The sequence below is a fragment of the Ursus arctos genome, unplaced genomic scaffold, assembly GCF_023065955.2.
Source record: "Ursus arctos isolate Adak ecotype North America unplaced genomic scaffold, UrsArc2.0 scaffold_22, whole genome shotgun sequence".
NCBI lineage: Eukaryota > Metazoa > Chordata > Mammalia > Carnivora > Ursidae > Ursus > Ursus arctos.
The window spans coordinates 33137862-33161290 of NW_026622897.1; the positions used below are offsets into that span (position 1 = coordinate 33137862).

The window sequence follows — 23429 nt, forward strand, 5'->3', positions numbered from 1 at the left end:
CGCAGCATTGTATTTTTTCCAGTTTTATCATGAAATAATTGACATACAACAATGCATAACTGTGAGGTATACAATGTGTTATTTAAAACACATATATTGCAAAATAACCGTTACAGCTAACACTCGCATCATGTCACTTTCCTTTTTGTGACAAGAACATTTGAAATCTACTCTCTCAGCAACTTTCAAGTATAAAATATTACCAACTATAATCACTATGCTGTACATTAGATCCTCAGAATTTACTCATTTTGTAACTGAAAGTTTATACTCTTTGATCAACATCTCCCCTTTTCCCTCAAGCCCTGGCCCCGGTTAACCACCATTCTAGTCTGTTTCTGAGTTCAGCTTTGTTAGAGTCCATACGTTAAGTGATGCTACACAGTATTTTTGTCTGACTTATTTCACAGCGTAATGCTCTCAAGGTCCATCCATGTTACAAACAGCAAGATGTCCTTCTTTCTCATAGCTAAGTAATATTTCATGTTCATATATACATGCCACATCATCTTAATCCATCTTTATCCACTCATCCATTGATAGGCCCTTAGGTTGTTTCCGTATCTTGGCTACTGTGAATAATGCTGCAATGAACACAGAAATGCAGATTATCTCTTCAAGATCCTGTTTGCATTTCTTTTGGATACATATCCAGAAGAGGATTGCTTGATCATATGGTAGTTCTATTTTTAATTTTTTGAGGATCCACTACACTGCTTTCCATTGTGGCTTAGTCAATTTACATTCCCACCAACAGTGCACAAGGTTCCTTTTTCTCCACATCCTCTTCAACATTGGTTCTCTCTTATCTTTTTGATGACAGCCCTTCTAACAGGTGTGAGGTGATACCTCATTGTGGTTTGGATTTACATTTCCCTGATGACTAGTGATTTGGAGTACCTTTTCATATACCTGTGGTTATTTGTAGATCTTCTTTAGAAAAACGTCTAGTCAGTTCCTTTGCTCATTTTTAATTGGATTGAATTTTGCTATTTTTTTTGCTATTGAGTTATGTAAGTTCTTTACATATTTTGGATGTTAACTCCTTATCAGATGTACGACTTTGTATTTTCTTCCATTCCATAGGTTGATTCTGTTGATGGTTTCCTTTACTGTGCAGAAGCTTTTTAATTTGATGTAGCCCCACTTGTTTATTTTTCCTTTTGCTGTCAAATCCAAAAAATCACTGCTAAGTATGATGTTAAGGAACTTACTCCCCATGCTTTCTTCTAGTTTTACGGTCTCATATTCAAGTCTTTAATCCATTTTGAGTTGATTTCTGTGTATGGTATAAAAGAGGGGGCAGCCTCATTCTTTTGTATGTGGCTGTCCAGTTTTCCCAATACCATTTATTGAAGAGACTGTTCTTCCTCATTGTACAGTCTTGGCTCCCTTGTCATAAATTAATTGACCAAATATGCATGGGTTTATTTCTGTGCTCTTTAATCTGTTGTAATGACTTATATGTCTGTTTTTATGCCAATACCACACTGTTTTGATTACTACCGCTTTGTAATAGAGTTTGAAATCAGCCTCCACCTTTATCTTTCTTAAGACTGCTTTGGATATGGGGGGCCTTTCGTGGTTCCACACAAATTTTAGGATTGTTTGTTCTATTTCTATGAAAAATACCATTAGAATTTTGATAGCAATTGCACTGAGTCTGTAATCACTTTGGGTAATAAGGACAGGTTAGCAATATTAATTTTTCCAATCTACACACATAGAATATCTTTCCATTTTTTGTCTTCACTTTATTTCACCAATGTCATACCCTTCAGTATACAGACCTTTCACCTCCTTGATTAAATGTATTCCTAAGTATTTTATTCTTTTTTCCTTCTATTTTTTAAATTTCTCTTTCTGTTAATTCATTGTATATAGAAATGCAATTGGTTTTTGTATACTGATTTTGTATCCTGCAGCTTTACTGAATTCATTTATTAGTTCTAACAGTTTTTTGATGAAATCTTTCAGGTTTCTATATATAATATTGTCATCTACAAATAGAGACGATTTCACTCCTTCATTTCTAATTTGGATGCCTTTTATTTCTTTTTCTTGCCTAACCGCTCAGGCTAAGACTTCTAAAATGATGTTGAATAGGAAGGGTGAGAGTGGGAATCTTGTCTTGCTCCCCATCTTAGAAGAAAAGCTTTCAGCTTTTCACCACCAGATATAATGTTAGCAGTGGGCTTGTCATATATGGCTTTTATTACGCTGAGATAGGTTTCCTCTATGCCCACTTTGTTGGGGGAATTTTTATCATAAAAGGATGCTGAATTTTGTCAAATGCTTTTTCTGCATCTATTGAGATTATTGTATAATTTTTATCCTTTGTTTTGTTAATGTGGAATAATACAGTTTCATATCTAATGAGGCTAGTCATTATTTAGCAGTCTTTCAGTTTCTCTATTTTTTTCTCTTATCTATTTTTCTATATGAACTAGTAAGTAAGAAGGGGAAATTATTCAGAATACAGCACAAAGAGATAAAGTAATGGACAAAATAACAACAAGGTTAAGAGAGATAAATAATATTTTAAAAGAGAAAGAACAGGAAATAAAGTCTGAAAATGTAATGAATAAAAATTTCCTAAAATTGCTTAAAAAAAAAAATCCTCAGATTGAAATGCATGATACCCAACAGAACAATTAGAACTAAATCCACAGATATATATGTCATAGTAAGACTGTGAAATGCTAAGGAAAATTAGAAAAACTTAATAGTTAAGTTTTCTTAACTGTTTTCTTTCTGCCAGTTACTATTCTAAGCAATTTTCTTATTAACTCAACTACTTCTCACAACAACTCTGTCAGATCACCACTATTGTTTTCCCATTTTATAATTATAAAAGTAAGATAGAGCAAAGCTAGGACACAAATTCAGATGGTCTTATATCAGAACCTATGCTTTTAATCACTATGTTATACTACTTAAATGATAGCAACTAAAATGATAGCGGACTTCTCAACAGCAACCAAAAATGAGAGTTTAGGACTCACTGACACTCAGTGAAAAAACTACTGAAAACTGTACTTCAGAAAGAAGAAAACGGAAGCCAGAGATAAAAATGAAATAGAAGAAGCAACAACAGTGAGCAAAGAAATAGGTAAACAGGTTGCAAAGGTGGGTGGAGCAGTTTAAAAATAGCATACAGTTTAAAAATAAGATGAAAGAAAGAAGAAAACACTCAAGTTCTAGATCTGAATAGAAGACAGTAAAGATACTGATCAGAATTCATAAAAACAAGGCTGTATGTTTAAAATTACAGTAATCTTTTAAAATCCAGTTCTATACTAACCAAATTATCAATCCAGAGTAAAGTTAAATATAGCCATTTTCTTACATATAAAAATCTCTAAAAATTTCCCTCCCAACCTGAACTTATTTTAAAAATATAGATAAATAAATAAATACAGATAGGTCTGTTTTCATGCGTCAGTACATATATGTGTATTTCTTAGCTCTGGGGACTGAGAGAGCCTAGATGCAGTGACAAGATAATAGCAATGTGCAAGCCCAGCATCTAGATTTGGGCTTTTAAATATCATTCTCCAATGGAACCAGGGCTCTCTGAAGAAATGGATGGGTCTAAAGCTAGGGAAGGGAAAATAAAAATTTAGCCTGGAGCATCTTCTAGCACCAAAAAGTAAGAGGGGGGAAAGGATGAAGGTATGTCAAAAGCAGATAGGAACCCATCTGAAAAAGCATCCAATGGCTAAACTGAGAACAAATCATTTGAGCAACAAAATAGGTTACAATAGTATTAAATTATAATCCAAAGGAAAAAAATGGGTTCATATTGATATAAGCAAAATTATAAGTGCCTACTGATAGACAGCTGAGTACAACAAATGCGGGATAAGGGACAAATCTTCCTTACAGAAGAATTCTAATTAATAAATGTAGGAAAAATGTGGGAAACGGAAAATCACCGTTAAAACACCACAGTTATAACTACTATAGGCAAGAACCACTGGTGAATGCTAAAATAGAGGACAAACTTTAAGGAAATACAGAATAGGTGCACAGCCTCAAAATATCTCCCTCAAAATAATTACTAATGACTACGATAGTTTCAATATGCCCATATCCTATGACACTCCTTCCTCTCTCTAGGAAGTGGAACTTAAATCCCTCTCCTCTTTGAGTGTGGGCTAGACTTAGCAACTCATTTCTAATGAATAGTGTATGAAAAGGGAAAAATCCTAACTTGACAGCAGGGAACCCTGGCAGACACCACCTTAATCAAGAGATCAAGGTTATCCTCACCAGTAATAAGCCATGCTGACAGCATATACTCTGGATATGCTATGAGAAGGGCACTTCACCTCTGTGGAATATTCTTTCCTGAAAACCCACAATCCTGGTCTAGTCACGAGAAAAACCGAAATTGAGGGACGGTCTATAAATATAAAATAGCTGACCAGTATACTTCAAAATTGGCAGGGAAATGAAAGGTAAGAAAAGACAGAAACTGGCATAGTCTGAGGAGACTGAGAGAACATTTCAACTACGTGCAGTGTGGTATCCTGTACAATGTTTAAGAAAAGATATGAGACTATCTTTACAACATGGGGTTCTAGGTGGATATTGTCAGTCAGTCCCCAGGAACAAATCTTAAGGAGAAAAAAAATGAGGTATCTGACTAAAATTTAGTATTTGTCAACAAAAGTCTCCACAAAAAAAGTCAAAAGACAATCCACTGACTGGAAAAAAAAAATAAAGGCCTAACAAATGTTTAATCTCTAGAATATATAAATAACCTCTACACATTCAAAAGGAAAAGACAAAAATCCCAATTTTTAAAATGGGCAAAGATATGAACAGGACCCAAATGTACAATAAAAATGTGAGAAGATACTCAGTCCCACAATTAGGGAAATATAAATTAGTACAATGATGTACAGAAAATTCAAAGAATTACACTTATTATGAAAATAACTTTTTGTAAAAGTGAAATGGCTAATTGTTGAGGTGTCTTTTACAAAAAATATTATACACAAGGAAACATTCACTTAAGCATTTAAATATACTTACTTACTAAAACCAAAGTTGACTGACTGATCGCTGAGAATTTCAAACTGTACAGGACGATCACCCATGCAATATTTTCTTAATAACTCAAGGCAGGTATGTAATGTTTTTCTTGACGGCTTATTTTCATGAAAAAGATCACCACCTAACAAAATAAAATCCACCTAATCAACAGAAAATAGTGTGAAAATTAGTATGTTTTCTGGGTAAAAATGTCAAAACTACAGATTAAAGAGGTAGAAAAAAAAATCTCATAAAAGATACTATTGTGTATGGAGATTTAAAGTTTTATAATTTATTTATTCAAGGGGCCTGCCAGTCTGTTGATTAATCTGACTCCAACTCAGGTTCCTAGGCCACCCTTCAAAAACGCCACCTTCAAATTATTATACCAAACCTCTGACTCATGCTACCCGAAGTGATCATTATTTCTTTTGTTGTTGTTGTTATTCAAATCAAACAAATTTAGCACTTTAACAGCACCTATGGACAAGACAGCCAATTCAATTCAGATTATTCATTCAATTCATTCAACAATTATTTAGGGCTCCTATAGGCACTGGCACCTAAGGAAATAGCAATCTACAAAACAGATGATGTCCATGCCCTCATTAAACACTGACAATGTGCAATTCCCCGTACTGGGCCCTGAGGATACAAAATGGATAAAATACAATCTCTTCCCTAAATATTTTGAGTCAAACTCAGACATGCAACAGAATGGATATGTAAACACACCAGGAGCAGCAATGACATCATAATCAATTCTAACTGAAGGGAAAAAAACCTCATCTGAGGGCAGGGAGTCCAGAAGGGATATGCCAACACGGTGGCATCGGAGTAGCACTATAAAAAATAAATGAGACTTTAAGGAAGAGCATTCTAGGGGCGCCTGGGTGGCACAGCGGTTAAGCGTCTGCCTTCGGCTCAGGGCGTGATCCCGGTGTTATGGGATCGAGCCCCACATCAGGCTCTTCCACTATGAGCCTGCTTCTTCCTCTCCCACTCCCCCTGCTTATGTTCCCTCTCTCGCTGGCTGTCTCTATCTCTGTCGAATAAATAAATAAAATCTTTAAAAAAAAAAAAAAGGAAGAGCATTCTAGAAACAAGAGAGAAGCAAGAAATTACACAGAAAAAGTCCAACACTCACACTTTCAAGAAGTGTATAATTTACCTAAAGAAACTTGATTAAACTCTTACTTATACAAAAGAACCCAGCAGTACAGATCACTTGGGCTACAGCAGTGAACGGGGGAGGAATACAGCACCCCCAAAAGAGGCACTTTGGCATGTGGACTGCTTTGAGCTAAAGGCAGTTAAGACTCGGCAGACTCAGGAAAAGCTTTTTTTTTTTTTTATTGTTTTACCCCCCTTAACTGCCTGAAAGAATTTAGACAGGGGCCCATACCAGGAAGAGAGCTATTATCAGAGATAACTTTTTATATCCAAGAGACTTCTCTACACGGTATGGAAAACATTTGTTCTTCCCATCTTCCTATGAATTATCTTCCTCCCCTTTAAAGCCCCAGACCTCTACCCCCTTTCTCCTTAGCTTAGAATGGCAATATAAGTAAGCCTCAATTACTGACTGTCAGGGAGTCTAATATTTTTATGAGGCTCCTGTACATACAAAATTTGTTTTGCTCCTGTTCATGTCTCTTATGTCAATTTAATTATTAGGCCAGCCCAAGAACCTAAAAGAAAAGAAATGAAAAGTTTTCCATCCTACAGTAGACAGAGAAGCTGTAATGAAAATGTGGGACTTAAGCTAGGTCTTCAAAAATGAACAAGATTTAAGGAAGGAAATGATCACAACAGTAGGAAAAAACAAAACAAAACAAAAAACATTTTGAGGGGGAGGGGGAATAGTGATCTAAATGATACAGTTTCACTTTCGCACCATGAAGAATTCTGGAGGCTGGGTACACAGCAATGTGAATGTGCGTAATGCTGATAAAGTGTACACTTAAAAATGGTTAAGATGATAAATTTTGTTATTTGTATTTACCACAAACTAAAAAAAAATTTTTTTTTAATTTTTAAAAGCTGGTTTGTGACTCCAGGGAACACTAAAAAGGAAACAACCTGCTTCTGTGGTATTCCTGCCAAAAGTGAATCTAATCATGAGGAAATATCAGACAAATCCAACTGAAGAATATTCTACAAAATAACTAACCTCAACTCTTCAAAAATGTCAGGGTCATGAAAAGACAAAGGCAGACTGACAAAAGGCAGATTAGAAGAAACTAAGGAGGCATGACAATTTCATGCAAAATGTAATCCTAGTTTAGGACCTGGACTCTACCATCCTGCCCCCAAATTGCTGTAACAGACATTACTGAGACAATTAGCAACATCTTAAAATTATGTAACAGTACTGAAACAATATTAGTTTCCTGGTGTTGATAACTGTACTGTGGTTATACATGCAATTTACTCTCAAATGGTTCAGAAAATCTACCCCAGCTCACGCTCTCATGCTCTCTCTCTCAAATAAATAAATAAAATCTTAAAAAAAAAATGGTTCGGAAAAAAAGTGTGCCTGTGTATATGTAATGAGAGAGAATAAAACAAATGTGGTAAAATGTAGGAAAATCTGGATGAAAGGTAAGGAGAGGAATTCTTTGTACTATTCCTGCAACATTTCTGTGAGACTGCTATTGTTTCAAAATTAAAAGTTAAAAAAAAAAATTCCAAGGAATCAAGGAGTAGAGATAAGGCTAGTTAGTGGCATGGACACACAAAATAGGGGACTCAAAGTCAGGAGAAATTTAGATTTCAATAATAAGAAATACTAAATACAAATAAAGGGTAACAGTAAATATACATCTGGAAGTACCAGCATGGGGCTGTTCGGGAGGGGGATGTTAAAATTAAGGAATGCAGGAAGGGAAACAAGGAAACAGAAGGGAAGCAAAGGACAAAGTACAAGAAAGAAGGTTATGCTCAGGAATAGAAGTATTTAGTACCTAAGAGAAGAAAGAAAACATGACTCTCTAGCAGGAAACAGACCTTCTTTAGCTGCCAAGTTTCTCTGCCCTCAGGGAAGGAGGAAGCCATCTTAAAAGGCAATAGTATTAGACATTCCCTCATTCATTAACAAATTTTTAAGAGTTACTTACTGCTTGCTAGATCCTTCCTAGATTTTAAGATAAAGCATGAACAAGCAGAAAAGATTTTCACTCTCATGTTGACTTTCTAGTGGAAAAGATCGATAAACAAGTAGACAATTCAACATATTATTTCAGATGGTGTTATGAAAGAAAATAAAGAGTAATTGAAATGTTTGGAGATATCCAGGAAGACCTCTCCAAAAAGGTAAATAAACTGTGCTCCAAGGAGAGGGAATCAGACATGCAAAGGTCCCAGAGTAGAACATGCCAGTGTGGATGGAGCACAGTGAACAATGCAGAGCTGTAGAAGTCTCCCGGCAGGGGCCAGATCAAGTTAAGCCTTGTAGTTTGAATTTTATTTTAGATTCAGTGGAAGGCCACTTGAAGATTTTAAGCAGCAGAGTGATATGATCTGACTGATGATTTTAAAAGTTCACTTGTGCAGCTATGCTGAATAGATGTAGGGAAAAAGAATGCCAACAGAAAGACTAATGGGGAGCTACTGCAGTCCAAAATAGGATAATATTTTGGGCTAAACATATAGGCACAGAAACAGAGTTTCCATATACATTCAGGAAGAAGAACCAAAGGACTTACAGAAAAACTGAACGAAACTCTGAGGAAAAGTCAAAGTTGAAGAAACTAATTTGTAAGTGCTAAGCATTTATGTTTACTCCCAAGCTCCCTCCAGAAATGTCCAACAGGTCATTTCAATGGCTTGCTGGAATGTTGACCTGAATGTCCTATTGGAATCTACAACTCAAAGGGTCTAAATCAGAATTCATCACCTTCCCACATAAAGAAGTACCTCTCCCTTATTTAGAAGGTATTCCTATTATTGGTACTACCATCCACCCAAATATAACATACTCTACTTTGTCCTCCCCCTTTCCTTCAACTCTACCCCTCAAGTATGCAAATCCAATCTTTAAATACCTCTTGTATTCACTTCCTCTTTTCCACCCCATGCCATTACTTTAAAAGTCGGCTGGTCTCCAATTCATGCTCTACCCTGTTGCCAGAAGATGTTTCATTGAATTGGGTACAAACTCCTCAATCTGGCATTTGAAGCCCTCCATTAATGCAGCTCAAACAGCATTTTCAGTCTTTCAGCACGCTAACATATGGACTACTAATGAGCCAAACTGACCTGTTGTACCCCTAACAGATCTCATACTGTCTCACCTCTATGCCCTTCTTCCTGCTTCCTGTGAAATGTATATTTTCTACGGTCTTCACCCATCAAAAGCCTACCCTTCCTTCAAAGCCCGAGTTAAGTGCCACCTCATTCATTAAACTGATCTTGCTATCCTCTATATGTGATCTCTTCTACCTCTAAACTCCTGGAAAGGCTATTCGTAAGTTTCTTATGGTTCTTACCACATAAGACCTGGCATCTGAGCATTATGGACGTTTGTTTTATCTCACATACCGGTATCCTCTATGTTCTTGGAAAGCAAAAACTATGAGTCATCTTTCCATTTCAAACAGAAACTGCCACAGGATCCTGCACTTAGTAAACACCCCATAAATACGTGTAAATTTTTACACACTTCTAACAAACTAGCTCCTACCTGAATTAAGGTCACAAAGCACTTAAAATCCGTTTTGCGTTTATAGTATATTGATATTTAACCAGGCAATGTGAGCACATGAGCCTAAAAACAAACCTCCAACTTTAAGAAAGGAAAAGAGTCTGCTGACGAGGGGAGCATAGTGGAAACTTAAAAAATGTAAACCAAACTCACTTCATTTTCCTGGGCAAGTCTTAAAATTTCATCCAGTGTTACAAATGTATCCTTTCCTCTGACTGCATCTTTCTCCATAAATCCCAGATGAATATCTGTTGCAACTAAGATTTTAAATGTATTTCCATCATCACTATATAAAAAAAGAACAAACATTTCAGATAATTCATTAAAAGATGCTCAAGCAGATTAAAACCTAAATTCAGAAGATAAATAATAGTAGTTATACAGTGAAGTCACTTTTCTAGCTTTAAAATAGGTCTGAAAATTTGAAGCGTTCAACAGATCTACGTTACATAGTTTGCCTACAGCTAATTCAAAACAGAATACACATGAATTTTAAAAAGATTCTGTGACTCATTTCAAAAAAGTATAACCTTATTACAACTCCAGTTTTATACACTCCTTTGGACCCTGGACCTAAAATCTCCATTGTTTTCCAATTCTGTTCCGTCCCAAAATCCCAAGAGGATTTGACTCCACGTCTAAACTTGCTATTTATCTATTTTGTACTCTGCCAGGAAAATCAGAGTTGATTATTAATTTAAAAAGCCCTTCCTCTTACTTTATAAGTAGATTTTATCCCAATAAACTAGTAACTTACATTCAAGCCCCTGAAGGCACTTGCTTGATTCTATTCCCTATACAAAGTTAGTGTTTCATTAACAAATCTGGCCAAGTAACAAAACAGAATTATTTACAATTCCATTTGAATTTGGTAGTATTCAAAGGTACTCTCAGTTGAAGCAGCAATGTAGTAGTTATTAATACCTTCTTCAGTTTAATGAAACTTTTAACTTTCTCTAAATACTCAGGGTGCCTGGGTGCCTCAGTCAGTTAAGTGTCTCCCTTCAGCTCAGGTCATGATCTTGGGATTAGGATTGAGCCCCAGGGATCCCTGCTCAGTGGGGAGCCTGACTTTCCCTTCCCCCCCACCCCCCACTGGAGCTCTCATTCTCAAATAATAAAAACTTTAAATTTAAAAAAAAACCTTTCTTTAAAACTTATGTATCTGTGATCTCATCTCAACTTCCACATGTAAAGAAGTAGGTATTACTATCTCTGAAAAATGAGAAAACTAAACAGAAATTAAATGATTTATCACACAACTAAGTGGAAGAAACAGGATTTAACCACTCGGTTTATTTTCACTAAAACATAATGAACTTAAAAAAACTTTCACATATATCTCCAAAATTGAAAGCTTTATAGATGAGATTTTTCCAGAAAAGATTTCTTTTCAGAAACTTCGAAAATGATATATATGCACACAGTTCTAACTGCTACATACACACAGGCTTATCAGAATACTTTCAAGATCACATTACCCTATGCTTCCATAGCAATTTATAAAATATTTTCAAATGAATTCTCAGTCAAACATCTAAATTAACCTGAGAAAGGCAATTTTATTCCAATTACATACATAAAGTGAAGAAATTGAGGCAAGTTTCAGAGAATTGCTAACCTGCCCAAGGTGACACAGTATTAACCAAGGAACTGAAATCAGGGTGAAAGACTCCAAATCTAAGGCTTTTTCCACATAACTTCTGATTCTTTGATTTTCATTTTACTCAAATTCATTTCCAATTTATTCAATGCTAGAGCAATTTACTACTCTAAAAATCTGCTTAAATAGGTTTGCATTGACCAGTAAGACGTCCTCACAAAAGCTCAAGAATATTGATAGCTTCAATATTTTAAGACAAAATCTTAGAATATAAACTACATACTACAGTAATATGCCAAATTACTGCAAGGCCTCAATCTATAGCTGTATATTATCTTTTAGTCAGTAAACATATAATATTAATTTTCTAACAATCTAAATATTCTTTTTGATGAATAACATTTCTGTTCACAGGCAAGCTATTTACTGCTAATTTTTTAAAGTAACTTTTCGTTCATGGAGATCATAGCTGATGGGCCTTAGAAATCCAAAGCAACAAAAATGATTCCAGAAGGCAAGTTCTTACAGGGCATCTGCAGGACTCATTTCTGTGGTCAGTCCAGTTCCTCTGGAACCAGTTTTCTCTCCAAGTACTCCCGGGTAGTGTGATCAAATACGTCAGAAAACTCACTCGATTCCAAATTCTAGCAAATTCTAAAAGCAAAATTACATTACTGTAAAACACATTATTTCAAAAACTATCAATTTTAGGAATCTCATTTTCATCTAAGCACCTACTGTATTTTTATTTTTTAAGAGCTCACAATAGAAAACAGCACATCTCCAGTACCATTTTAGTTTCACCACTATGATTAAACTATGGGAAACTAATGTTTATTAGATAAATGGACAGAAAGGGTCACATCCAGTAGTTCTGGTTTAACACAGAAACAACTCTGGATGTGCAGAAATGTTTAAATAGCAGCAAAGGCTACCCTGGAGCGTGGAGAAAATCCCGTATTTCCTGCTCAACCACAAGACTGTTTAAAGGAATGGTCCAGTTTAGGAAAAAAGAAAGGCCCCACCTTTAAAAGTAGTGTAAATAAACAGAAACACGTGCTCCGCGGAAAACGCCCGGCGCCCTATAGACAAGTGGAAATGGCCAAGATATTTGGGGAAATAACCCCTTCCACGTCCGGACTCCTGGTTCCTTCCAGATTCTAAGCCTCAACACACCGCCCCCCCCAACAACTGGACTCTTTGAAGCCAGAACCAGAATCCTCAAGGACTTAGCCGACCCGTCCTATTCTTTCCAAAGTGTCAATCCACTCAGGGCTTCCGCCCGGGATCCCACAAAATAGAAGGCGGTACGATTCCCAAATTACCCCAAACCTACACTCTCCAAAGCCCCCCGCCCTCACCGGACCCCCAGGCTATCTTTTACCCGGGAAAAAGGAGCGGGATTCGTGAGAAGAAAAGCAACAGAACCTCCTAAGCCTGCGTGTTGAGAACCCGCTGGGCCATAAACCTGAATTAGGCGGGAGAAGATTAAAAAAAAAAAGGCAGCTTTTTCTCTCGCGATACCTCATTGATGACGTGCGCTTCAAGTCTTCCTCGGCTCTCATTGGCTGCCGAATGCCGTGAGGGATCGGGGAAAGAAGCGGCGACGCCCCGCCCTCAAGCAGGAGCCAATCCTGAGAAGCCGAGGGACGACCCCGGAAGCGAGGTTCGCGAAGGTGGTGTTTCCCTTCTTTAAGGTGGGTAGCTCTTGCTTGTCCGGGACCGCGATCCTTGGTCCCCTCGCGCCACCTAAAAACTACTGGGCCCTAGGGGGCGGGTCACCTGTCGACCTTGGCTGAGCCCTGCAGTTCAGGTCGCGTCGTGGGTCCGGCTTAGGGCTGGAGCGGCTTCTCCGCTCTTGGCTGTTTGGAAGGCCGCAGGCGCGACTCCGGGCCTGGGAAATGACCAATCGGTGCCAGAGGGCCGGGACTGGGGGCCTTTTCCCTCACTCCCACTCCCCCGAGTTAGAGCATTCGGACCCTTTTACTCTCTCTGCTTCCCCTTATTTTCACCCCTGGATCCCGGGGTTGGCACGTCTGTACTGCTTTGTGATGATAGCCGAAAGATACAGTACAGTAAAAAAAAAAAAAAAAAAAAAGTGAAACTTTTGAATTACAAAATCAGACCTTTTAGTTCCATTGAAGCGTCCCTAATCTAGGGCACGTTTTAATATGTCCGAAGTTCGGTGCCTTCGCCTGTAAAATGGGGCTTATGACCGCATCTGTCACAGAGTACTTGTGAGGCGTCGACATGGTTAGATCTCTGTCGAAATGGCTTCTTTTAAGAAACATACTCTATTTTCTTCCTGGTGGAGTACCGTCAAGTAAGAATCTTAATCGATTTTTTAAAATCCTGAATCAGGGAGATGCACCTAGGTTAGACTCTTTAAATTAAATCTGTCTAAAATTAAAAAAGAAATTTTGTGTGTGAGTTATTGTATCTGGAGCAGTAAATTCAGAATTTATTTTAAAAAGTGGGGGGAGTTTTATAGAAAGGAAAGGGGAGGATAATATATGTGCCTTATTGGTTCTGTATTTGATATAATTAAATGAACTTTATGGTATCTGTTCAGAGTGTTTAATGAACTGATATGTGATCATTTTTGTGTTGCAAGGTTCAGGGATTAGCTTGATAGTAAAAAAATGAGAACCCCAATAGGAGTTCCTACATACAGATCATAAATAACAGAGAACAAACTGGTGATTGCCAGAGGGGAGAGTGGTGGGGAGATAGACAAAATGGGTGAAAGGTTTGAGGAGGTACAAACTTCCAGTTATAAAATAAGTAAGTCACAGAGATGAATAGTACAGCATAGAGAATATAGTCAATAATACAGCAAGTATAGTCAGTAGTATAGTATACTGTGGTGAGCGTTGAGTAATGTATAGAATTGTTGAATCACTGTGTTTGTACGCCTGAAACTAATATAACACTATATCAACAATACTTCAATAATAAAAAGTGAAAATTCCAAGAGAACTAATAAAACATAAAGCAATTCTGATGGGGTCTCAGTAGACTCTGAAAAGCTGAGCATGACTTGGAAATCCTTTAGTACAGTCATTACATTTTACAATGAAGTGACAGGCCCAGAGACATTATTAGTCATGAGTGATAAATTTAAACTTAAGATTAGTACTTTTGGCACTAGTAATAAAATCTAATGCTACATTAGGATTGAATACTATTAAACTTGTGAAATTAGAAAGAAATTAGTATCTTAAGGGAAGACTAACTCTGGAACTTCTCAGAATCCATTCCAGACGAAATCAATTGATAGGGCTTTAATTAAATTTGATTCCACAAATATTGATTAATGCCTTCTGTATAAGCAGGATATAAATATAAGTTAAATACGGTCCCTATCCTTAAGCTTATAATCATCTAAGGAAATAATTAGTGCTGAAATAAGGCAATAGGTAGAACAAAAAAAGCTGATAGAGAGAAATCTAATTTGGAAGTTCAAAGAAAGTCTTAATGAAAGAGATAACATCTGAGAAGAGCCTTGAAAGACTGATAAGATTTCAAGAAATATAATCGGGAGCCTGAGAAATGGTATTTTTTAAAGATACTTGTTAGTTATTTGCATTTTTAAAAATTGGTTAAGATTTAATAAGCTGTGTAACTCTTTAAACTGATGCTGGTTTATAAATTAATGTGGCAGCTTAGTTGAATAAATGTCACTTCCTTCAAGAAGCCTTCTCTAATCCCTTAGGACTGGGTTAATTATAACCCTCTTGTATACTCATTGTATCTGGACAAAGTCCTGTGGTAACACAGATCTTGCTATTGTTGGCAGTCACCTCCACTAGACAATAGCCTTCGTGAGCTAAGACATGGATCTTGTTCATTAATGAACCCCAATACCCAAAGACTGGCACAGACCAGGCATCCTTTCATATTTGTTGAATGGAGTGAATGACAGCCGAAATTCAGTTCAAAGCAAGAAGCCAACTAAGAACTATATTTGTCTATCAATGAATGGGACTCCTTTTTAAAGCGATGAATTTTCCCAAGCCTGAAATTATTAAAGTAGAAATAGGATAGTTATAGATGTTATAATAAAGATATCTGCATTGATGAGAGATTTGTACAGATGTCCTTGGGGCTATTCCATCTCTAAGAGTGCCTGATTCTTTGAAGTAATTTATTAGAAACTAAAAGTTTTTGTTTCTGCTTTACATCATCTATGTGTCTAGTTTATAAAAATCATGAATGTGCCTGTCTTTTTAATTATGATTTAAAAGCTTTAAGCATTTATCACTCTTAGTATAATACAATAGTATCAGAACAAACAAAATAAGGAGTTTTAACCATTAAAGGTATAGATAACAAATCTCAGCTCTGGTATTTAGAGAATGTAAAGACTACCAATAAAACCAAAAAGTTTAGACAGGGTTTATTGTGTATGTTTGCAAGATTTATCTATGCTGTTGATAAACAGTTACTGTCTTGCTAATAATTTTTGTGTTTGTGTTTCCAGATCTTGATGGATAAAATACAGCAGACATAATTCATCTCTAGAAAGATTATTTATACCCTGGCATTTGAAATGTTTTGTATTTAGTGTCATAGTAAAAATGGAAAAAGGGAAAGTAAATGATGATGGAAAACCAGACCCAGAAAATTCCTTGGACTTTTCTGAACACTTTAACCAACTTGAATTGTTGGAAACACATGGACACCTTATTCCCACTGGTACCCAAAGTCTCTGGGTAGGGAATTCTGATGAAGACGAGGAGCAAGATGAAAAAACCGAAGAGTGGTATCAATTGCAAGAAAAAAAGATGGAGAAAGATCCAAGCAAATTGCTTCTTTGGGCTGCGGAAAAAAATCGGGTAAAAAAAAAAAAATTAAAGAGGAAACCATCATATAGTAGGAAAAGTATTGGATTCAGAGCCAGAAGACATGCCCCTGAACCTCTATTTGGTTTGTAACTTTGGGCATATCCTACCATTCCTGAACCTCTATTTTCCTACCTATAAAAGTGGCCATGATAATACCTGTATCTTTTATACAGGATTTGAGGATCGAATGAGGCAATGTCCGTGAAAGGACATAGTAAGTCACAAAGCATACTATTGGGTGTTATTTGGAAGTTAAAGGGATAATTATAAAGTTAGCAAGAAATCACCTATATTTTTAAATCATTTATATTCAGTCATTAAGATCATCCTAGAGACAACTATCATTTAGAAGAGGGAGGATGGGAATTAACATATGATGTTTTGAATGCCGACTATACCATGCACTTTACTACATTATTTGATTTAATCCTCATATATCCCCACAAGATAAGTAATATTCTTCCCTTTTACAGTTCAAGAAAATGGGATTCAGGAATATTAATTTGCCCAATATCATCTAAGTAGCATCATCAAATGTATTCTTCCCACTCAGCCATGTCTACATTTTACTAAGTTCTTCCATGTCAGTGGTAGTAAATTAATACCTAAAAGTCTTGCATGTTTGGATAACTTTTTCACCCAGGAGCACACTGCATCCCACCAGAGATCCAAAGACCAAATTGAAAATCACTTCCTGAAAACATGTTTCTAAAGTTGTTTTAGTTTGAAGGAATTGAGCTCCTTAATCTCTGGATTTCCTTGTTACCATTGTATTCTTCAGATAAAGAAGTTTATTTTTCAAAGTTTTATGCACTATGTATATTGGTGCGATAATCCTACTGTGGAAAAATCAGTTATTATGTTTTCACTAATGAAGTATAAAATATTAAATACAATTATAGTCTGTATTACTCATCTAGAACTAAAGCTTTTATGCAATGGGCCTTAATTGGACCAGGAGTAAATGTATGATAGTCATACATTCAATATTGATATTTGATATTCAGAGAGTCACATTCTTAGAAGCAAGAGTGTGGTCAACACTAACTTGTTCATTCTTAAGTCTGTGGCCCTCTCTGCCCCCAAAAGAAATCTTTAATCATTTTTTTCTTAAAGTCATCTGCTAAGTTTTTATGGAACTTAAATAAATTTACCACCACTAGACAGTTTAATCTTCTTCATTTACTGTTTTGGGTCCAGTTGGGTTTTGAAAAGATCCCTTTTCCTTCTCAGCTTACTACAGTGCGGAGACTACTGTCCGAAAAGGCCACTCATGTGAACACGCGAGATGAGGATGAATACACGCCTCTTCATCGAGCAGCCTACAGTGGACACTTAGATGTGGTGCGTGAGCTGATTGCCCAAGGGGCAGATGTCCACGCGGTGACTGTGGATGGCTGGACACCCTTGCACAGTGCTTGTAAGTGGAACAATACCAGAGTAGCTTCTTTCTTACTCCAGCATGACGCAGATATTAACGCCCAGACAAAAGGCCTCTTGACGCCCTTACATCTCGCTGCCGGGAACAGGGACAGCAAAGATACCCTGGAGCTTCTCCTGATGAACCGCTACATCAAACCAGGTCTGAAGAACAACTTGGAAGAAACTGCCTTTGATATTGCCAGGCGAACAAGTATCTATCACTACCTCTTTGAAGTTGTGGAAGGCTGCACAAATTCTTCACCTCAGCCATAACGGTTCTAATAATTTTCTTAAGTTTCCAAGTACCAGTGCCTCCTTTGTGTGAGATAGGAAATATCCCCATGATACAAAGTTGACATCAAAAGTTTTACGATAGAAATGCAGTGGTACACATTCTAATGCCCTTCCAAGTGAAATGCCTAACCTCGATGTCAAAATGTATTTGAAAGTTGTTTGGATATATCTTTACCGATCTATGTGGACTTTGTAATTTTTATCAGAAATAATTTTAACACACTTATACTCAAAAACTTGTAACGGGTTGTACAGAAAACTAATGATATTTTTGGTGCTGATCCAAGAGAAGTGTATTTTTAAATATCCCCCATCCTGGATCTTTGTGGAGTATTTAGTATATTGACATGTATTTTTATAAGGTGAGGTAACTTGGAATTTAATTTAAAAATCTCAAGTATACTGGTGCAGTTCAGCCATTTTCTCTACATCACTATAGCCGTTTGCTTTCATTTTAAACCATCAGAACTAACTTATTAGTGACTTGAATTGTCAGAAGTTTAAAAAAACATTTAAAAAGCTTAGATCTTTGTCTTTTAGAGCATAGACCATTTTCAGCAAAGTAGTCAGCTAAAGAGTTTAGTCCGTGAATGTTATATACTGCCTCGGCTACCACAGCTCACACAATCCTGTGCACAGTCCTACCTCACCCTGGTCAACCCACATGATCCTTCTTCCATTGGTGAGTCAGCATGACCTTTTAGACATGCACACAACTCTACCTTGGTCCAAGAGATCCTCATATATCTGCTCGCCAATTGGTTTTACCTGCCTAATCCTGTTGTTCGGGGCACTGCTCAGATGGTCTCTCTAGTTCACAGGAAGTATTGATTTTCCAAGGTCCTCCTTTTATACAAATCGTACAAAGGCAAAGAGACAAGGGAAAAGGAATTCTAACAGTGAAGGGATGGTGATTATATTGGGGCTAGAACCACAAAGTGGCTCAGGCTATAAAAAGCCACAGTGTGGATGGTGACACAAGCATAAATATTCAGAAAAAAATAAAAAATAAAAGTTTTGAACAACAAAAATGGCACCAATTCTTTTTTTTTTTTTTTTTTTTTTTACCAGCACATGTCTTCCTCAGATCCATAATCTGTGTATTCATTGAGCATACATTGATTGAGCAACTACTTTCTGTCTCTCCAGCAGGAGTTTCCCACTGACTAGCCTCTCTGTGACTATTCCCAAACGGTTTTCTCTTCTTAACATCAGAGCTGACATCCTATGGGAAGGAAACTAAACCAATGGGCCTTTTCTTCAGTTACATATTCACCAAGGTTTGTCTTTTGGAGCCAGCCCATGTGATCCAATCACTCTAGACTAACTAATAATGTTATTTAATCAAATATGTTTCGTGGCTTTGGGGTTAAAAAAATTGAATCATCTCAGAAAAGTTAATGTATGAACTGAATCATCATGACAAACAGGATGCAAGAATTAGGAGAGCTTTAATTCTGTGATCTCTGGCTAGGGGATGCCTCCGTTTCACAGTATCAGTGTCTATAATGCAAGGGATTTGGCAGAATGTGTTGGGCCCAGGGTGCCTGGATGGCTCATTTGGTTAAGCATGTGACTCTTGATTTTGGTTCAGGTCATGACCTCAGGGAGATGAGATCAAGCCCTGTGTGGGGCTCTGTGCTGGGTGTGGAGACTGCTCAAGATTCTCTCCCTCTCTGCCCGTTCGCCCTTCCCATGTGTGTGCACATGCACACTCTTTCTTAAAAAAAAAAAAAAAAAGGTGACCCAGTTTAGGGATACCAAATGACAGGTACAGCTGACAGGCAATGACAATAGAATAGGACCCCACCTATCCTAGCAGACTGCTAAACGAGCTACCTGCTTACCTGAAAGTCACAGAGTCCATGGCTCCTTTCTTACTTTGGAATGAGTTGCATCCATGATTTGTTGTAAGCTTTCCACTTAAGGGACCAAAGAGGCCTCCTCATTTATGATAAGGAGCTGAGATGTGACTCACTACTCCCTTGGTTTCAGTCATCATTCAACCAGAACTGAGGAGCAAACTCCACATTTAAAAGAAATCCCTTCCATCTCTCAGGGACAAATTTGTATTGTTTGCTTCCTTTGTACTTCCTTAGTATTTACTAGTGTTTCCTATCCACAGAATGCATTCATTAATCACGCTTTTGACTCTCTTACTTACCTGTACCTTCCAGTTTGCTTTAAGAAGGAAACCGCCCCCCCCAAAAAACTCAGTTTGCAAACACAATTTTCTCTAATCTGAGAGAGTTTATCCAAACACTTTTTTAAAAAAAAATCTGTCTTTCATAACTATGGGCTTAATTTTGATTTGCTTATATGCCTAAGGAAAGGTGAATGTCATTATTCAAAGAACACATCATAGTTCACAGGCTCACAGTGAAATGAGTTGGCTTTTCTTATCTATGCTTCTCCAGGGAGCTTTCTGACCCACAACCTACCACGGTGATGGGATTTAGAGTCTTTATTCTGTGGGTGTAAAAGCATTCATTTATTTCTATTCATTGGCATCTATTATGACAAAAATCCAAACACCTCCATTCCTGGAAACACTGTTTATCCCATTTTCGAAGGTCCCTTTCAGGCATCAGAGGTCTCCAACTGAAGGGAAAAAAACCCCAAGGAATAAGAAAAGAAAAGAAAAAAAGGATTTTAGCAAATAATTACAAGGACTGAGAGGAAATGAGATTCTGAGAGAAAATGTGTTTTCCTGTATCCAGGTCTGAGAAGCTGAGAGTGGCTTATTTTTTGTTCTGTATACTGCTCCTCAATGCCTATTACCTGAGTTCCTCTAAATTCATACCTAATTTTTCCCCCTTTCAGGCTGAGTCTTATTAATGTTGAGCAAATGGAATAAAAGCACAAAAACACTCATATTTGGCTCATCACTGATTATCCAGTCAACACTTAGGTACATCTAATAGCCATCATTATGAATTTAATGACATGGCCACATTTGCCGGTGGGTCTCAGAGGTGGAGGATTTGTAGGCTAGCAAATCCGCTTAATGAAATAAATATAAAATCTAAAAGCAAACAGCTACCCAATTTGTTGATTTTTCTTCTCTTCATCACGTATATTCAGACTTTCATCGACTAGATGTACAGTCTTTGAAAATTAGGCAAACATCATTGGAGAGTTAATGTGAGTCGATAAGGAGCACTGTCTCCTGAGCAGTCACTGGAGTTCCGTTTTCGGACACAGATGCCTTAAACAGGGACGATTTTTAGGAATCAAAACAAACAACAACAACTACAACAACAAAAAACCAAGGGGTGCCTGGGTGGCTCAGTCAGTTAAGCGGCTGCCTTCAGCTTGGGTCGTTGATTCCAGGGTCCTGGGATCCAGCCCCACATCGGGCTCCCTGCTCCGCAGTGAGTCTGCTTCTCCCTCTCCCTTTACCCTCCCCCCTGCTAGTGCTCTCTCTCTCAAATAAATAAATAAATAAAATCTTAAAAAAAGAAAACAAGAAAATGAACCTGCCTTTCTTTAAAAAATCAAGTGCCTATCAGTATTTTCAAACCTCAATGTAATAATTCATGAAGAAAACATATCCTGATTGAAGCGACCAACTCTAGGACCAAGACACAGCTCTGTTGGGAGAATCACATTAAGACTGGATACAAAAATCAGATCCTTCAGGGCACATACCAGAAAAAAGCACTAGAGTTCAGATTTGCTTTGACATGCTTTTGTATGTTTTTTATTTGAAGATATGCAAAGCCTATAAGAAGAATCAAATGAGAGAAAAAAGTATTAGGGTCTTTATCCATTCTTTTGATTTTAGTCTGTGCCCTTGGACACAATGAGAAGGTTTTGGGTCCCATCCAGAAAAGTAGTTGAATGTCAGCATTCCTCACATTATTGACATTGGAGCCAAATAATTCTTTGTTGTGGGAAGCATGCTGTGCATTGGAAGATGTGAGGCAGCATCCTTGGCCTTGACTTATTAGATGCCAGCAGTACCTTCTGCCCCCTCTCCCTGGTTGTGACAAATGTGTCCAGACATTGCCAAGTATTCCCTGCTGTATGTAAGGCAGAAGATTTCATAGTTTGGCCAGCCTCAAGGTTGTTTTATTAGAATGTAATTAAATTTTATTTGATGTACATGTTTTCTTTATAGTCCAAACATTCACCAGTATACGTTCAAGAATTAGATCATCATTGATTCTATTTTAAATTTTTAGTATTTTATTAATGAGATTCTTTGAACACATTCAAAAATTGGGATAAAACATGCAATAAAAAAAAGAAAACTCTTCAATACTGAGTATCATTCGTAAAAACAGTCCACTTCCTACTCCCAGCTTTGGCTTCTAGGAAACTTACTCCTTTGCTCAGATGAGTTTATTTTTAGGGAAATTGTCACTTCTGGATATTAATTGGTATAATAATCAAATCCTGATTTTTAATAGGTTGCACCATTATAACTAAATTTTTATTGCATTGCTGGATAAAATGCTCTTAGGGAGATACACAGGCTTTTTACTTCTAGAAGGGAGAAGAGAAGCCAATGCCTTCTTTCAGAGAAGAAAGAAATGAGGAGGGAGTTAGCAGCTTCCAAGTGTAAACAGCTGGGAAAACAGCAGATAATCTCTTAATGTCATTACAGATCTAAAATTTTAGTTTGGTACTTACATATAAAAATAATATGGTATAATTTTTTGGCAATTACTTTTACCTTAAAAATTAATTCCAAGATGAAATGTGTCAAAATCAATGTAAAAAAAAAATTCACATCTGATCATCAGCCTTTCCCAATCATCTTTTATGTAATGCTCAAGTGACATAGTCTCATCTGATCTTGTTTGCAAAAGTTCTTACATGTCCAAGATGTGATACACCAAAACACTGTGATAATATTAATAGCTAACAATTGAGTGCTTGCTGTATGCCATCTGTGCTATAGGCATTCACTAACATCTCATGTGAGCCCCACGATAACTTTTGAGTTGCCCTTGTACAAGTCTCTTGGGCTTATGGAGGTTAAGTAAATGACCCATTGTGATGAACTACGTTTCCAGAAAGCTCATGTTCAAATACAGCTTTTCATCTGTGGTGTCCTTGAATCTTAATATCCATGTACCACCAATTAGTCTATCAAATAATCACAACAAAAATTCCACTTTCTTTTAAATTGTTTTGTTAGTTTATTTATAGTAGTGTTTGGGGACGTAAAAATTACCCTTATTAGGAGCAAATTGCATTTTATGGCATAAAACATTAAGCAGTTCCTAAGTCATAAGAGCGAAAGCAATTTTTAAAAAGAACAACAAAGCTGGGGGATTTACACAACCTGATTCAAAACGAACTACGAAACAGCAGTATCAAGACAGTGTGGTAATGGATAGACATGTAGATCAGTAGGAAAAAAGAGAATCTAGGAACAGATCCAGATATAAATGGTTAATTAATTTTTGACAAAGTTGCCAAGGATTGCAGTAGGAAATTCTCTTAAAGAAATAGTGCTGTGTTCCAATTGAATATCCACTTGGGGGAAAATTAACTCATTTAT

The 23429-nt window shown here is 36.9% G+C and overlaps 2 protein-coding genes across 7 annotated transcripts in view; one reads left to right on the forward strand and one right to left on the reverse strand.

Moving 5' to 3' along the window:
- Nucleotides 1–12887, reverse strand: part of MRE11 (MRE11 homolog, double strand break repair nuclease) — a 75311-nt gene extending 62424 nt beyond the window's left edge. Inside the window, exons 1-4 of one of the 5 annotated variants that reach the window (XM_026505330.4) lie at nucleotides 12780–12887; nucleotides 11878–12005; nucleotides 9902–10034; nucleotides 5044–5204 (exon numbers count right to left, since the gene is read on the reverse strand). In XM_026505330.4, coding sequence (XP_026361115.1) covers nucleotides 5044–5204; nucleotides 9902–10034; nucleotides 11878–11897 — 314 coding nt within the window. In that variant the 5' untranslated portion in view covers nucleotides 11898–12005; nucleotides 12780–12887. Of the gene's footprint in view, nucleotides 1–5043; nucleotides 5205–9901; nucleotides 10035–11877; nucleotides 12006–12376; nucleotides 12668–12735 lie in introns of those variants that run through there. The other 4 variants (XM_026505329.4, XM_057316700.1, XM_026505332.4 and 1 more) reach the window with 4 other exon arrangements.
- An 85-nt stretch (nucleotides 12888–12972) lies between these two features.
- On the forward strand, nucleotides 12973–18945 carry ANKRD49 (ankyrin repeat domain 49). 2 transcript variants are annotated; one of them, XM_026505327.4, is made up of 3 exons: nucleotides 12973–13048; nucleotides 15835–16189; nucleotides 17432–18945. In XM_026505327.4, the coding sequence occupies exons 2-3, from the start codon at nucleotides 15932–15934 to the stop codon at nucleotides 17891–17893; spliced, it is 720 nt and encodes a 239-aa protein (XP_026361112.1). In that variant the 5' UTR covers nucleotides 12973–13048; nucleotides 15835–15931; the 3' UTR covers nucleotides 17894–18945. The 2 variants fall into 2 exon arrangements, with proteins under 2 accessions (XP_026361112.1, XP_026361113.1); XM_026505328.4 differs by lacking the exon at nucleotides 12973–13048 and adding an exon at nucleotides 13075–13674.
- The last annotated feature ends 4484 nt before the right edge of the window (nucleotides 18946–23429 follow it).